We start from the raw sequence: 16,064 nt of genomic DNA, 5'->3' as shown, positions 1-16,064 counted from the left end.
ATATTGGAGGCATCCTGACTCACAGGTGACAAGCCATACTCTCAGTTTCTGTTGTAGACCACCTCTTCTTGTGATGCGTCTATTGCAAGGTTATGATGTTTCATGGTGGTCTCGCTGTGAAGGTGGGCAGGCACTTCTGAGTGTTTTAAAGACTGTAAGCTGATTTTTCTCTCTGGGCTCTTCAACTCCTTGTATGGGGCTGGGGAGATTCAGCTTGCAAACACATCATAACCTTGCCTTGCTTTCTTTGTTGTCCCATTGCGTTATCTCTGACCAGAGGCACAAGGGATATCTTTTCCCTTGATAGGGGTGGGGTGGGGAGATGTAAAGGCCAAACCCCATTTTCCCCATAGCAATCCTAAAATACCTAAGCAACATACAGAACGACTTATACCAGGTCGGATTTATGTATTCAGAGACATTTGGATTAAGTATCCTGCACATTTGGATGAGCTTTTCTGTGAGCTTTTCTGACTAAATTATTTTGCCGCGATTGAAGAACTCAGGAAATGCAGAGAAACTGAAGGGGACAAATATCTCCACTGGGCTGAGTGGCTGCCGGAAGGATGACTACTAATCAAAGATATATTTTTGTTTCTTATGTTCTCAAGATAATATTCTTTGAACAATTCTTAAGAAAATGGGATCCCATGATGATGAATGTATATACAATGGAAAGTCGTCTAAAACATCCAAGAAAATGTTACAATTATGATGCATGAAGGGAGCATGAATGTTTCAAATATACCATAGTTTGTATTGAAAGAATGCTCAGTCAGTGGTTATATCAAATTGGCTTGAAGATTCTGCTTAGGTTTTGTTGGTGGTGCTTATAATACAGAAATGTAGAAGATTCTTTGACTTCACTCCTTGGATTTAAAAGCCACCCCCGCACTTAAAACCCAATTAACTACTTATTTGGATAGGGGAGGGTCTTTACTTTGAAGGCTCTCCCATTAGCATGCATTTTTTTTTGCAAACGACTCCATCAGAAAAATAATTATCTTTGGAAACAGTTTCATTTGGAAAGATAATGGAACTTTTAATTTTGCATGTTTAATAGAAAATAGGTTCTTTTTTATTGTGATGGAAATTAGGGATTAGGAACTCGTGGCTCTCCAGATGTTGCTGAACTCCAGCTGCCGTCACGCCTACCCAGTATAGCCAGTGGCCAGGAATGATGGTTTAGCAACACTGGAGGACCATAGGTTCCTCACTCTTGAATCCTCAAAATTGATAATCTGAGACCCCCCATATTTCAAATTTTCCAATAATGTATTTTCCTTCTAGGATGCTAGACAATTAAATAAATAAGGTGTGATCAGTCATTGAGAAGATTCCTGTGTCAACAACAGGTACCAAGAGACATTTAGAATAAACATACTGTTATGAAACCCTTTTTGTGGATACAAAAATTTACCAGGCTGAAATGGCGAAGGGATTTGGGCTATAGAATCCTAGACCTGGGAACATGTGCACATGAATTAGTACATAATTTCCACACGTTGGATCACACTAACAATCTATTTACATGCTTCAGGGCTTTAGCACAATAAAAGAAAATTCATTTAATGTATAATGGTAATTCTTGGACATGCAAAGGATTTTCATACCTGCTGGAGTTTCATATAGTTAAGGAGTTTAGGAAATGAATGATAAAGATTATTAAAACCAACTCTGGTTGTGATTTACCACTGGGCTCTTTGACTGCATTTGATGCCTAACAAGATCAGCAACAGATAATTATTCTGCCTCTCTCTGACCAGTTAAATGGAGTTAAATGGAAATCAAAAATTTGGTTAAGAAATACAAATTACATTGTTGTGAACAAAATCGACTTGTATGGCTAGATACCGTAAAGTAATATAAAAATTAAAAGAAACAGCTTTCAAGAGAAATTGACTTTATTTTTAAATTTTTGGAATATCAGATATGGACAAAATGTACCTTCAAAATTATTGCTTAATGATTAAGGGAATTTAATATTGCATTTTGTAATATGCTTTATTAATTTTCTAAAGATTTCTTTCTCCTTTTAAAGGACAGAATAAAGAAAATGTAAAAGAATAAAGATCACAACCTTTATGGTCTTTTATATGCGTCCTGCCAGATGTTACGTGTTTAATATGGAAAAAATAGCACAGCATATAAAAATGTGCTTGAGGGTTCAAAGATGCAAAAGTTTTAAGTTTCTTTGTTCTCCTCCCTCCCACTTCACTTGAATCCCCCCCAAAGTAAATTGATTTCTAAGAGTTCTCCTTTCCTCACTGAATTATACATGATGATTGGTTTTAGCCATAATGATAAAATATGTTTTACCGCTACAGAAACAAACTTAGGCAAGTCGCATATTCTACCCTTTGAATTGATTTCCACTAACCAAGTTGCTAGTTTAATCTGAACTGTGATTAATGCTAACTACGGTTTAGGAACACAAGCCAGGATGGAAACTATGGTTTGAAGTTGGCTGCTATTCCCAAGCCATACTTGATGCTAATCAGGTAACTTCAGTTACTTGAAAATGGTAGTTATTATGTTCTCCCTATAGGGACGTGGGTGGCGCTGTGGGTTAAACCACAGAGCCTAGGCTTGCCGATCAGAAGGTCGGCGGTTCAAATCCCTGCGATGGGGTGAGCTCCCGTTGCTCAGTCCCAGCTCCTGCCAACCTAGCAGTTCGAAAGCACGTCAAAGTGCAAGTAGATAAATAGGTACCACTCCAAGCGGGAAGGTAAATGGCGTTTCCATGCGCTGCTCTGGTTCGTCAGAAGCGGCTTAGTCATGCTGGCCACATGACCTGGAAGCTGTACACCGGCTCCCTCGGCCAATAAAGCGAGATGAGCACCGCAACCCGAGAGTCGTCCACAACTGGACCTAACGGTCAGGGGTCCCTTTATCTTTACCTTTATGTTCTCCCTATATCTACAGTGGAGGAGAGAGTGCTCATAATGTGAGGTTTAGTGTTGCATGTGAACCAGGACAAGGTGGCATTTTTGTGCTTCATTTTAGGCTTTCAAACAAAGTCATTATGTAGAGCTAACTTCTTTCTGTGGAATGAGGAATACACACATAATCTCAAGACAGCTGGATTTGCCATCTGACCTTGAAAAGTAAAACAGTGTGGTGGGCTTGTTTTTTGTGGGGGGTTTTAATCTGGCAAATATTGGATGCCACAGTGTAAAGGACAGGGAAATGGGTGGATTGGATCCATTTATCAAAAAGTGTCTCTCACATTTAAAAGCAGGCTTAGCAGATCAGAAATGCAAGGCCTGCATTCACATGTGATCACAACTGATCAGGGTTTGCAGGATACAAAAATATGGGAGGAAAATAATGGTGAGGCAGAAATCATATCTGATGAAGGCACATGGCTGCTTAATATATGATCAAGGAGCTAGGAAACAACCCAAAATTCAATACAGAGGCCAATCAACATTTAGGATTTGCTGTGCCTAAGTGAGTTTGAGCTCTTAGAAAAACGGGTACAGCTTCATTGTGGCTGCTGGTAGGGCTGGCCCTATCTTTAGGCAGAGTGAGATCGGTTAACTCAGATGGAAGATGCTGAAGGGAAGAGATTGGTGGTAACATGTTGCAGGAGAGAGCTGTTTGTGCCATGCATGACCCGGCCCTGCCCAGCCCAGTCTAGTTCCCCCTGCTGCTATTAAGTGTAGTGGCTGGCAGATTGAAATGATTCAACTGCAGTCTGATCAGATTCTGTATATGAAAGAAGGGTGTACTATTTTGCCTTTTGCCTCAGGCAGGAAAATGTCTTGGGCCAGCCCCGGCTGCTAGATGGATTCTAGAATCACAGTTGGCTTGGAGAGCTGCATAGTAACTTTGATACCTATTGAAAACATCAATACAGTCCGAAAGATGTGAAAGCCAGAAGATGAATTCAAACACATGTCAGATTGTCAAAACTAGGATCCTTTATTCATTTTAGTTAGGGTTGTCCTTAGATCACTTGGACTAATATCCAAGCATGTTAAGCAAAGTGCTAGGAGTGTGGAGTAAAATTTGCTAATGCTAGAGTGTGCAATGTGTGGTCCTACGAATCAACTTTAGCTGCTGTGGCACAAGGTTTGCATTGCAACCTGCATTGTAGTGCTTGTGTACTAAGCAAGATAACAAAAACCATGTAAACTATGTCACAATGTGGAACAGAAAATGAAACATACATTTGCCCCTTGTTTTCTCTAGGGCTGGCACTCTAGCCTAAGGAAAAGTGCCTTCCTGCCTCCCATAATATAACAATCCATTGGGATTTGAGCAAAAAAACAACCAAAAAACGCACAGGCAACAGTACTTCATAGTATATCAGCACCCAGTGATCTAGTTCTGTGACCATCTCTGTTGTTTCAGGGGAAAGGGAAAATGTCTACAAACTTGAGAAGCAAATGTTGACATCAATAGCATCCATTTCAAAGACATCATACTATGAATATTCATCAGTTCTCATAATTGCATCCATTTAAAATTTGACTTTAAACAGCTTTTCCCCCCTCACAGAAAGTCCCTGAGAGATTTTTTTTTTGCCTCTCCAATGGTTAAAAAAAGCTTCTTCCAGTCAAGTCAGTGTGCGTTATAATTTTACAAATTCTACAAGATCCAGTGATAAATAAATACAGCCTAAGTGGAAACAAGGCAAGGCAATGCAAACACACAGATAAAGGCAGAAGACCCTTTTATTTCGCATAGACAAAATGCAAAGAGTGTCTCATTAAATTAATATAAAAAGAAAATAACTGCCAAAACCAAATTGCTTCCCCCTCCCTTCCCCACTTCACTGACTGACAGCACTCATCCTAATTAACAATAAAAGAAAAGGGAAAAATAACTGATCAAGGACCCATTTTCTAGTTTAAAAAAAATTGTGCAAAACATGACAAAGGGGTTTTTGCTTTTGTCTTAAATAAATATTCCTGCTAAATTCACAAACGGTGGTTTTTTTAAAAAAATTGTTTTCGTTACTTGTGTGTGATGGAACTCCCAGTTTAAAATATTTTATTTAGTCCCCATGCACTTTGTAGAAAATCAGTAAAAACACAAAAGCTTGTGAATATCAGAAAAACTGGACCACCTTTTCTCAAAAAATTCAGGAGGTCCAGTCAGATGAAGCTCACACTCAGACAGAAAAAAAGCAGGAGAGTCTTTGCACTGTCTGTAGGTTGCATTTGTGTCCCAAATATTTTGGCAATCTTCTTCTTTAATTATAAATATTGGAATTCAATAAAAAAGGTAGCTTTGATTGGATTTCTTTTTAAATAACCGTTAAGTATTTACAGCCACTGTCCAGCCATGCTCTCTCTTTGTTATACCAGGGTGTAAGATTTTGCGTAGGGATTGTTTCCTTTCAAGTGGCTCCGGGAGTCCAGAAGGGATTCTTGGGAGCTGCTCATTTTAGCTGCCTGTCCTAGCTCAGCTCCTTCTCGCTGAGGTAATGTTGCTACGGCACCAGGTTGCCATGACTGTACTTCTCTTGTGGATGAAGTCTCCATAGGTATTGGCTCCAAGACTGTTGGGCGCTTCAAGGTCCGGCTTTTCTGAGGTTCCAAGCAGGTCTGTCCTAAACCCGGGTCTCTGCTAGTGCCTGGAACACCTCGGTTTAACAAAAAGTCCATTCTAAGATACGGTGGCAAATGTATGAGGTCACCTGTTCAGGGAAGGAGGGGAGGGGAAAAGAAAAAGAGAGTTTCTTAGTTACTCTCCTGTATACAGAAAGCTTATATCCAATGCAGAAATAAGTATTATTCTCCTATCTAGTCACCCACTGTAAAACATACCCTACCTTGTTCACAGCATCAGTTTTTCAAGAGATTAACACCAATTTAAAGAACTATTGATCCATGAAATATGAGGATAACTTGAAGCTTATTTCAGTACAAAACTAATATGCACTGGGTGGAAAGCAATCAACTTTCAGGCAACTTCTACCATTGTTGATGAGCAGGGCTTATCAGTGTTTCCTGGTCAGAACTAAAGAACTGTATTGTGCAGGGAGCTCCTGATCTGGTGGTGGTTTGTGGAAACCTTACCTGCTAGCTTTCTGCATGGTAAAAGCAGATGTGACAGGAAAGATCATTAGTACAGCTCCAAGCTGTTGTAGTAACACCTCCATTCCTACCTGGTCAGGGGTGGGGTGGGGCCTCTAAGCTCATTTTCTTTCTCTGACTCGCTCTCACAAATACTGCAGCATCAAAACCTGGCCTGTTTGACTCCTGAACTAACATGCCAAACATCACCTTCATAGCAAACAGTTCATGACACTTCCTGGTTTTGCTAAAGACTGCAAAAATGAGGGGAGGCCACAATGTATGGTTCATTATGGGCTTGTTTGGTCAGATGATAATACTACAAGCTTGAGCTGAATATAGGTCAGTTTCTTCCAGCTATCCATATTGAAAACAGTTTTAAAATAGATTGATCCTAGCAGTTCACTAATGTTTCAATGTGGATTCAATATGCTTGTGTCTCAAGAGTTGACTGCCCAAACTTAATCCATGTATAACAGAAATATGCCAGAGGTTTTTCCATACAGCATATTCCTAATAATAGCACAGTTAGTTCCATGAGCTACTTGCAAAGGAGAGACTTGGAGGCTGGTCTGTGCCATAAACAGAGTTCAGTTAGAAACTGTGTTGAGCTAAACTTAATAATACAAAAGTTTAGATCCTCCGGTCTAAACTTAATAATACAAAAAGCTGCACAGTAATTAAAGATAAAGCAGATTCCTTAGTTGGCTTCATATAAGCAACAACTATGCTATTGTTACCAAAAAGACAAATAGTTCCTGTTCTTTTCTTGATTTACGGTCACAGAAAGAGAAAACCATTCAGAAGTTTGGACAGAATCTCTGTTTATTCCTGCAGGCTTTGCTTGGTGCCATATGCTTTTTTGTAGCTAAGTTTCCAACACAGATGTATGGTGCACTATTTTTAGAATAGTGTGCGCTTCTTCTCTGGGGAATAGATTAGCATACTTTAGCATTTACATAAGGCTACCCATTGGAAATAGAATGGTAAGGGCCTGAGGGTCTTACAATTGCCAATTTATATTTATCTAATTCATTTCACCCTAAAATACTTCGGATGCATAAAAATTCATTTGAGCTAAAACAAAAACACAGGAAGCAGCATAGAACAATGGGACTCAGGAAGAAGATCCAGAGGTGAGACCAACATACTGAGGGTAGAACAAACCTTTCCAGACCCCTCTTTTTCTTTAGCAAACTAGGGAACAAAAAGACTTAGGGCCTATCAATATAAAAGACTTAAAGTGGTTTAATATCCTATCCAGCCTTCTCCAGCTTGGTTCCTTCAAGTTGTTTTGGACTATGACTCCCATGAGCACCAGCTACCATGGCAGATGGTCAGGGGTGATGGGATTTCTAGTCCCAAACATGTGGAGAGCACCAGGTTGGGGAAAGTCAACATGCTGCCTCCTACGAGAAGAGCTAGGGAATCTTCTAAAAAAAGTTTTAAAGTATAATTCTCAATATTCTTATTATGAAACTGATATAAATCTAATATGTGTAATTTGCTTTTAGACTTTGCCTAGATGGCATCTTTTCCTACAGCTGATTTTTTGGCACAGCTGTAGCAACATCCGAGCAAGTGGTCTGAGCTAGAGGGTTTTATGGTGCAGTTGCTGTTTCAGACTGTGGCACCTAGGGATGAACACATGTCTTTTTTGTCCATTTCTGGCAGCTTCATTTATTTTGTTTCTCATTTGTTACTGTCTCGTTCATTTCTCTCTCATTCATTTCGTTTCTACACTAATGGCAACAGAGACTAAGCCTGTTCTGAAGCCTATAGCTTTCAGGTTTTCCATCCGAGTGGCACACAATGTGCAGGTAGTGCACTACACTTCCTGGAATATTAGATCTACCAAATTTCAGACAGATTGGACAAAGTCTTGGGATTTTATGAGTACAGTGGAACCTCGGTTTATGAACACCTCGGTTTACGAAATTTTGGTTTACGAACGCCGCGGACCCATCTGGAACGGATTAATTCTCTTTCCATTACTTTCAATGGGAAAGTTCGCTTCAGTTTATGAACAGACTTCCGGAACCAATTACACCCATGCTTCGGGTTAAGTACGCTTCAGGTTGAGTACTCTGCGGACCCGTCTGGAACGGATTAATCCACTTTCCATTACTTTCAATGGGAAAGTTGGCTTCAGTTTATGAACGCTTCAGTTTATGAACAGACTTCCGGAACCAATTGTGTTCATAAACTGAGGTACCACTGTACCCCAAAAGGGGATGATATCCTTTAACAAACTTCCCATTGCTTTATGCTTCAGACTGACCAGCTTTCATAGCCGCACTCAGCCAAATGCATGAGAGCACAAACTCTGTAGGCGGCACAGAGCTACACCTACACCTACACCTACACCCACACCCACACCATCCCTGGGCATCCTGCCACCATCTTTGCTCTTGACCTTTGCATATTTAGTGCAAAGGTCTGAAGTCACATTCTCAGCAGATTCAATTTAGATATTCAGCTGAATGTACAAAAGGTTGGGAGTGGAAGAAACCATGTGTCTGGTGAGGTTGGGCTGGTGTACACAGCCCCATGTTCCACCACACAGTCTGCACACTCATGCGTTTGGCCCATGAAGAGGGCTCAGGCCTTGTTACTTTTAGAGTGCTTGAAACTTTCCCCTCCCTACAGAATATTATCTGGCTGTATCCATTTGCTAAGCAATGCAATACTTCTCAGTAGTTTTGGGAATCCTTCCAATGAGAGACAAATGGGGAAAATGAAACAAAACCATTTTGATTTGTTTTACCTATTTGTTTCAATATTTTCAGTCGTTTCTCACAGAAACGAATGGGGATGCATTCATTTTAAAGTCATTCTAGATATGAAAGCACACTCTGACATTATTTCAGTCAGGGTCACTGAACCGGGTGTGTGTGTACAGAGGATACGCATGTATTGGGCTTCATGCCACCAGGGCCCTTAGCAAAAAAAGTCATCTGAAGGCAGAGCACAAATCACAGAGGCAGCTCCAATGCTTCAGTGGCAGGCAGCACCATTTCTAAGGATCACTATTGCTTAATCCAGGCTTCCTCAACCTTGGCCCTACAGATGTTTTTGGCCTACAACTCCCATGATCCCTAGCTAGCAGGACCAGTGGTCAGGGATGATGGGAACTGTAGTCTCAAAATATCTGGAGGAGCGAGATTGAGGAAGCCTGGCTTAATCACTATTGCTAAGTAATCAGAGGAAGGAAGGATGATCACCTCCACCTGGGACTCAGGATGAGCCCTTCCCAGGTCAGCAGAGAAAGAAAGAGAAGCCAGATGAAGGAGGTATGTTTGCTTAAGTCTTTCCTCATGTCCACATTATTTCATTCACTCCCCAAGCGTGGTGCCCTACTGAATAAACCACAATTGGTTGGCTTTGGTATGTTTTAGTTGGAAGTATTCCCCTTGAAATAATATGTTTTCCTTTCTGCTGGGGCAAATGGTGATATTGCAGACTCCCATCCCACAGTTTTCCATGTTTCCCACAGAGCCGGCACTGGTCTACTTGTAATCACTGGGCTGTTATTTAGGAATATGTAGTAACCATAAAACAAAACTATAAAATACAAAATGAATCAAATACAATAATAAAACATTTACTTACTTACAGCTGCAGGAAGTTAAAATTCCTCCAGCATGTACTTTTACGTAAGTTCTTTTTAAAAAATCACAGTTGGCAAAATGTTTTGTGCTTAGAGATATATTGAATCTGCACATAGTTGTTGTATATTTGTATCTTATTTTTCATTACCAGGAGCTCAAGGCCATGCACATTTGCCCCCTTTCCCCTTTGTATCTTCACAACAGTCCTGGTTCAGACGCCACACATACTGCACTTTGAATATTTTTTGCTTGTTCTTATTTATCAGGGTTTTGGTTTGTTTTAGTATTTTTGCTGTAACTATCAAGACTATAGAATGATGCAGTTGAAGCAAGGAGGCTGTTTTCTGGTTTCTTCTTCTTTACATGATCTATAAATAGTGTTAATTAAGAACATAAGAGCTGCCTGCTGGATCAGGCCAATGGTCCACGTTGTCCCACATCCTGTTCTCACAGTGACCAACCAGATGACTATGAGAAGCCCCAACGTAGCACCTGATTGTAATAGCACTCTCCCCTCCTATGGTTTCCAGGAACTGCTATTCAAAACCATGCTGCCTCCAATTGAGGAGGCAGAGCATAGCCATTACAGTATGTATGTAATCATTGATAGCTTTATCCTTCATAATTTTGTCTGTTCCTCTTTTAAAGCTATCCATGTTGGTGGCTCCTGCTGAAGCAAATTCCATAGGTGCTGTGTGGCATGTATTTGTACCTTGTTTTTCTACCGGAGCTCAAGGCTGTACCTTGATTATTGTCTCCTTCCCTCCTTTTCTAGTTGCATCAGCCCTGCGAGGTAGGGCAGGCCAAGTTAATACATGTATATAAGCAGAGGTTCTTGTCAAATAAATTGCAGGGGAGTGGGAGGCAGGGCTCCCAATCCACGCACAGTGTACAAGGCCCAGGAAATCCTCTTGGCATCTCTGACATGAGGGTATAAATTGTGCTTTGTGTGCTCTTTCAATTTACCATTTTAAATCCTAATTATTTTATGCGCACCAAACGTTTTTCAAACAGTGTTTCGATTTGTTTTCACATCTGTTTCCTGGTAATGGCTTGCAAGCAATATGGCATTTGCTCAAACAGTAGCCATGCATGCAGTCCCATGCACAGCTGCAATAATGTGGCAACTGGTTTGTGCTGATGGTGCTGCAGCAGAATACTGTGCAGACCCATCGCGGCTTAGTACAGTCTCCCCCAGGCACAATTCCATTATAAGAGGTGCCTGCTATACTCAGGCTGGTAGGGCTGCAGACATGTGGCACTTTACATTTCTTTCGGTTTGTGCACAGGTTAGCTTTGCCCTGGTGCTTACCTGAGGTCCTTTTGCTGCACCGTCTCTCTCTTTATTGCTGGTGTGTAGTTTTGCATGATGCTGTTTCTAGAAAAAGTGACTGCTCCTGGCTTGTTAGCACCAGCTGACCCCTCTGAAGAGGGGATGCAGCCCAGTGGTAGAAGATTCGTGTGCTTTCTATGCAGTAGGCCCTAGGTTCCATCTCTGCCATCTCCAGCCAGGGCTGGGAGGGTTCCCTGCCTGAAATCCAGCAGACCTTTTGCCATTCAGCATGGACAATATGGAGAGAGATGGACCATTAGTCTGATTTAATAGGAGGAAGCCTCTTGAATTCCTCCTGTGTGCCACTATGAGAGTCAGTTTGTAGGCCAGAAAACAACTAGTTCGGTTGATGTGCTGATGTACCTGTCATTGTACCAAGACTCATGGAGCTTATAGATGGACTGAATATAAAAAATAATACTGAAAGAGGGCTGTTAATCTTGCATTACATTTTTCCTTTTCTTTGGATCAGAGTTGGAACAAAAAGTGTTTTTGAAGGGAAGTAAATATTATAGGGCTCCATGTGGAGTTTTAAGATTACGTCTGATCAACAGAACAGATCAAAACTAATGACAATGTTTTAAAAGTGGAGATTTCACAGCCAGAAATATGAAAAATGTTCAATTTTCATAATTGCACAAGTAAGATTTGTTAGATCTTCCTAAAGGACAATGCAGCCAAATGATAACATTTCTAGGAAAAGCTTTAAGTAATAAGATGCTTCACTGGCTTTGATACTCTAATTACCTCTTTTCAGTGGTGTGTGTGCTTTATTAGGAATGAAAGCAAACCTTTCAACTCAAGAGCACTGAAAATGAGTGTGCTTAATAATTCATGAACTGAGGCTTAATTACTACAAAAGCTATTCAGAAATGACGGTTTTTCTAATATAACTTAAAATATTTGAGCTTTCCATTTGGATAAGAAAAGCATGTGCAACAATAAGCATCTGTCCGTCCAATACACATTTTGTGGTATAGGCAATAACATCACCTTAAGTTAAGGACTGATTCCACCGGGACTAAGTTTGTGAGCAGTCAATGAATTGCTTCCTTGTCTCCAGATCTGGAAAGTGCCATGAAAAATGGAAATGTTCCATTACATTTCCATGGCATGAATCCAGCTAAGCACCATGTGCACAATGGATACCACTTGCACACCTGTTTGGGGATGAACCCCTAGTGAAGGTACTTCCCCAGAGTGTGTGGTGGGACTGCACACACATTCCTCATGCATCAACATTTGCACTGGGACCATGTAATTGGAAGTATTGTCATTCCTGGAGTAGGTGATTAAGCAACAGGCATTTGAAAAAAATATATTTCCTATTACAATTTAATTAACTGCATACCAAATAATGGACCAATCTCCTTGGGGGTGAAGCTGTGTGCTGCTTAGGAAATGCATTTTCATAATCCTGTGTTTGCCATGCCAACACAAATGTGTGGAGAGGAGGATTTGTAGGGAAGAACTGACCAGGCAGAAGGGGGTGTTTTCCTTTGGGAAGTATTAGCATCATTAGTGATAGCTTGGTCAGTCAGTAGAGCATGAGACTCTTAATCTCAGGGTCGTGGGTTCGAGCCCCACATTGGGTAAAAGATGCCTGTGTTGCAGGGGGTTGGATTTAGCTGACCTTTGTGGACCCTTCAAATTCCATGATTCCATGCCTCATAACATTTAGTCTTGCCCATAGGAGATAAAAATAGCAGACCTCTCTCTGACACAGGGTTGCTTGTTAGTTTGTTAAAGGAGGGTAATGGGGTGTGTGTGGTCCCACATAGGGACTGGTCCACATCACATTGGCCAAAATCCCTGGCATCCCTCTTTGGGCTCAGTGTACCCAATGATGTTACATCTTCTGTTGCATTGGTCCTCACCTGTTTATCTTTGGGGTTGAAAATGACTCTCTGGTTCTGGCTGGTTTCTCAGCAAGACCTATTGTTCCCAGCAGTTCCTATTCCCAAATTCTCTCTGCCCCCCTCACCAATGTGCCTGCTAGCCATGCAGTTATACATTCAGCAATGATGTGATTGGGCCCCATATCACATAGCATGCACACCACACAAAGAACTGCTCCATTCAAGGTGGAATCCCAGATGGATGAAGATGCCGCCTCATGTGGAGCTGCTCTATACATGTGTATATAGGATTCCTTCATATAGCCATGGAAAGCATGGCCAGCAGTGCATGTGGCCAACACTTTTGTTGGCAGCAATGGGGCAGGGCTACACACTATGACCCCATAACCTCTACATGGATTATTTCAATGAATAAGGTGAGTTTTCTAACGTAAGAAGATTTTGCTTCAAAATCTTCAGCTGAACAAGTTTACTTTCCCCTCAGTAAGGAAGTACAAGTAAACATCACAGATCCTCCTTCACTTCCTTTTAGGCAACACACTCTTCAAGGGACGTCAAAATTGTGGCTGCAGCTGAAACAACTGTTCTTTCACTACAAAAATAGTCTAAACCCAAGAAGTAGTCAGTAGGTGTCCAATTCTGCCAGTTTCCACATCACCACAGATTAGACAGGACTTTTAAAAGTTCTACATTAATGCAGCAGCAAAGTTGCAGGAACTTGTGAGCTGAATCTTGCTGTGTAAAATCAATATGAACTCTGCATTAGAATCTTGGAAACATTCTAAATAAATCATGAAAGAATGATAGAAGAGGCACCATATACTACAAGCTCTGTTCCCTTCTTGGCTCGTCACATAAGCTGGTTCATATATTTTTAAGAGGACATGCCGAAACCGATCTTCCAGTCACTTGATAAAGGATAGAAAACATATTAAACTTATCACTCATGTACCCTACATTTTATTAACTTGCTGATGACTGCATACACTGAATGGAAATTCTTTAATAATGCAAAATGTCAAAGGATGCTCATTTACCACTGGAGTTCATTTGAGAACAGAGGAAACCATGTAGTGTGTTCCTGGAGTAAGTTTGGATCAAAAATTCAATAAGGGAAAGACACTGTACTAATACTTCATATATTGGGCACTGCAACTTGACCTCAGTTCACCTTCCTAGCCCACCAGTCAGCTCTGAAATAATCCTTAGCACTCCTGCCACATCACAGTTGCCAAGTTGTAGAAGAACATTGACCTGCTCTGGCAGAGACGGGGCTGAATCTAGACACATCAAAGAAGTGTTACTGTTGAAAGCTTTGTAAATTTAAACAGGGAAATCAGGTAGAGAAAAATGGGCTCCACGTCGCCATCTAGTGGCACAATGTTATATCGCACATACAACACATATAAAACCATTTTTCTTTACCAATCTAGCTGAGTCCAGGGTTCATCCTGGAAACCATATGCAGCCTCTTACCAGCTATATTAGGGTTGGTCCAGATTCTTTACATCACCGTTATGCTCCATCCTTGCGGGCCAACTTGAACAGGTGATTAGGGCTGCCCACCTGGCCTCATTATGTCAGGTGACAACTTCTAAGGGGCCCCTTTGAAGTCTGTTTGCAAGCAACCTGCAACTGGACCTCCCCCCCCCTGCTTCGCAGACAGTGTCCCCTCAATTGTACTGGGGAGACACTTAATGGACAACATGCAATTCAACTGATCCCAACAGGGTTGGCTGTCAGTGTCAATCAGCAGTCAGCCTGCCCTGCTTGCAAAGGAACAGTTAGGAGCTCAAAGAGTTTCTAATTATTCTTTTGGAGCTGTACCTTTACCTGCCTAACACATAAAATCACAGAATTGTAGAGCCAGAAGGGACCGTGAGGGTCATTTAGTCCAACTCCCTGCAATGCAGGAATCTTTTGCCCAACATGATTCTGAGATTAAGAGTCTCGTGCTCTACTGACTGAGCCATTCTGAACATGATGTCACAGGCTAAATTGCAACCCCTGTTAGAGCCATTTCAACTTGGCAAAAATCCCATTGAGAACAAAGTCTGGTAAACACGTTATTGGCAAGCACTACCCAATTTTCTGGGATCTAGATCACTTTTCAGCCACAGTAACAGATTACTCTCTGCACTGTTTTAATTAAAGCTAGTATATACAGCCAGACTGATTTTGTGTCCCCTATCAGTTATGCTACAATGCCACTTCTATAGTCATTGGTCTTTTATACCTGAATCATCCTGACAAGGCTTGAGCATACAGTCATGCAAACATAACATGTGGACACATGGAGGTAATTTGCCATGGTGTTCACATCACCACCTGAAATGTTGTGCTCATCTGTCCTATCTTGTTGAATAAGAAGAATTAGGTAATACATCTGCTACGGATGTGTGGTGCAAGGGTTGTCTGTATCTAGGCATAGTTAGGGTAGACTTTCTGGACACACACACACCACTACCAATACCCTTTAATGGGATAGGCATTGTCAGGTGCATAACTGTGCCACCTACCCAATCTACATAGAAAAATACCTTCTAAACACACTGGAATAGGATCTATTGTGCTGCTTCAGGTGTCAAGTAAATGGGGCCTAACTAGTCAACCATTGTCAGAATGATCTGAATTTGAAGATATTCAGAATCCAAGGCTTGGCATGGTTTGGCATAACTTCCTTGACTGACTGTCTGTACAAAGTAGTTATAGTAACCGAGTCTCCTTAAGTTCAGCAGATTTGAATGGTGTTGCGAGTATGTGTTGTATTAGTCTTGCTAATTAATCTACTGAGGCCAAAAGTCAATAATTTCTTATTTATGCTGAGAGATTTCTAGCTACAAGGACCATGGACTGAAAAAATAAGGTGAAGGTGTATGGCAGAGCTTTCCAAACTGTGTCTCGCGACATGTTAGTGTGTTGGCTGCAGTGTGTAGGTGTGTTGCATTAATGCTCCCCGTGTTTGTCCCAAGGCTGGAAATGGGTTAGTTTAATCTCTGGTTTGCTAGTAAAACTGAATTACTGTGTTGTGAAATGATGCATGTCTAAAAAGTATGTCACCAATCTAGTGTGCTCCCTGATGACCACCCCTCTTCTAAACACCCTGCCATCCAATCTTGTAGTTTTCATATTGTGCTGTTTTTTGAGGAAGCAAGCAATGAAATGTTGTATGGTTTCTGGACACCAATAGTTATCCAAAGATGATAAGAAAACCCATCCATTAGTTGGCGTT

At 41.1% G+C, this 16,064-nt stretch overlaps 1 protein-coding gene across 1 annotated transcript in view; it reads right to left on the bottom strand.

Annotated features, from left to right (window-relative positions):
* Window positions 1-1,895: 1,895 nt before the first annotated feature.
* Window positions 1,896-16,064, bottom strand: part of DSCAM (DS cell adhesion molecule) — a 332,481-nt gene continuing 318,312 nt past the window's right edge. Inside the window, exon 33 of the mRNA XM_035116259.3 lies at window positions 1,896-5,650. Coding sequence (XP_034972150.1) covers window positions 5,310-5,650 — 341 coding nt within the window. The 3' untranslated portion in view covers window positions 1,896-5,309. The remainder of the gene's footprint in view (window positions 5,651-16,064) is intronic.

Source organism: Zootoca vivipara, chromosome 4 (genome assembly GCF_965207765.1).
Source record: "Zootoca vivipara chromosome 4, rZooViv2.hap1.1, whole genome shotgun sequence".
Taxonomy (NCBI): domain Eukaryota; kingdom Metazoa; phylum Chordata; class Lepidosauria; order Squamata; family Lacertidae; genus Zootoca; species Zootoca vivipara.
Note: the sequence above shows the minus strand (reverse complement) of the source record. Positions and strands in the feature narration are given on the sequence as shown.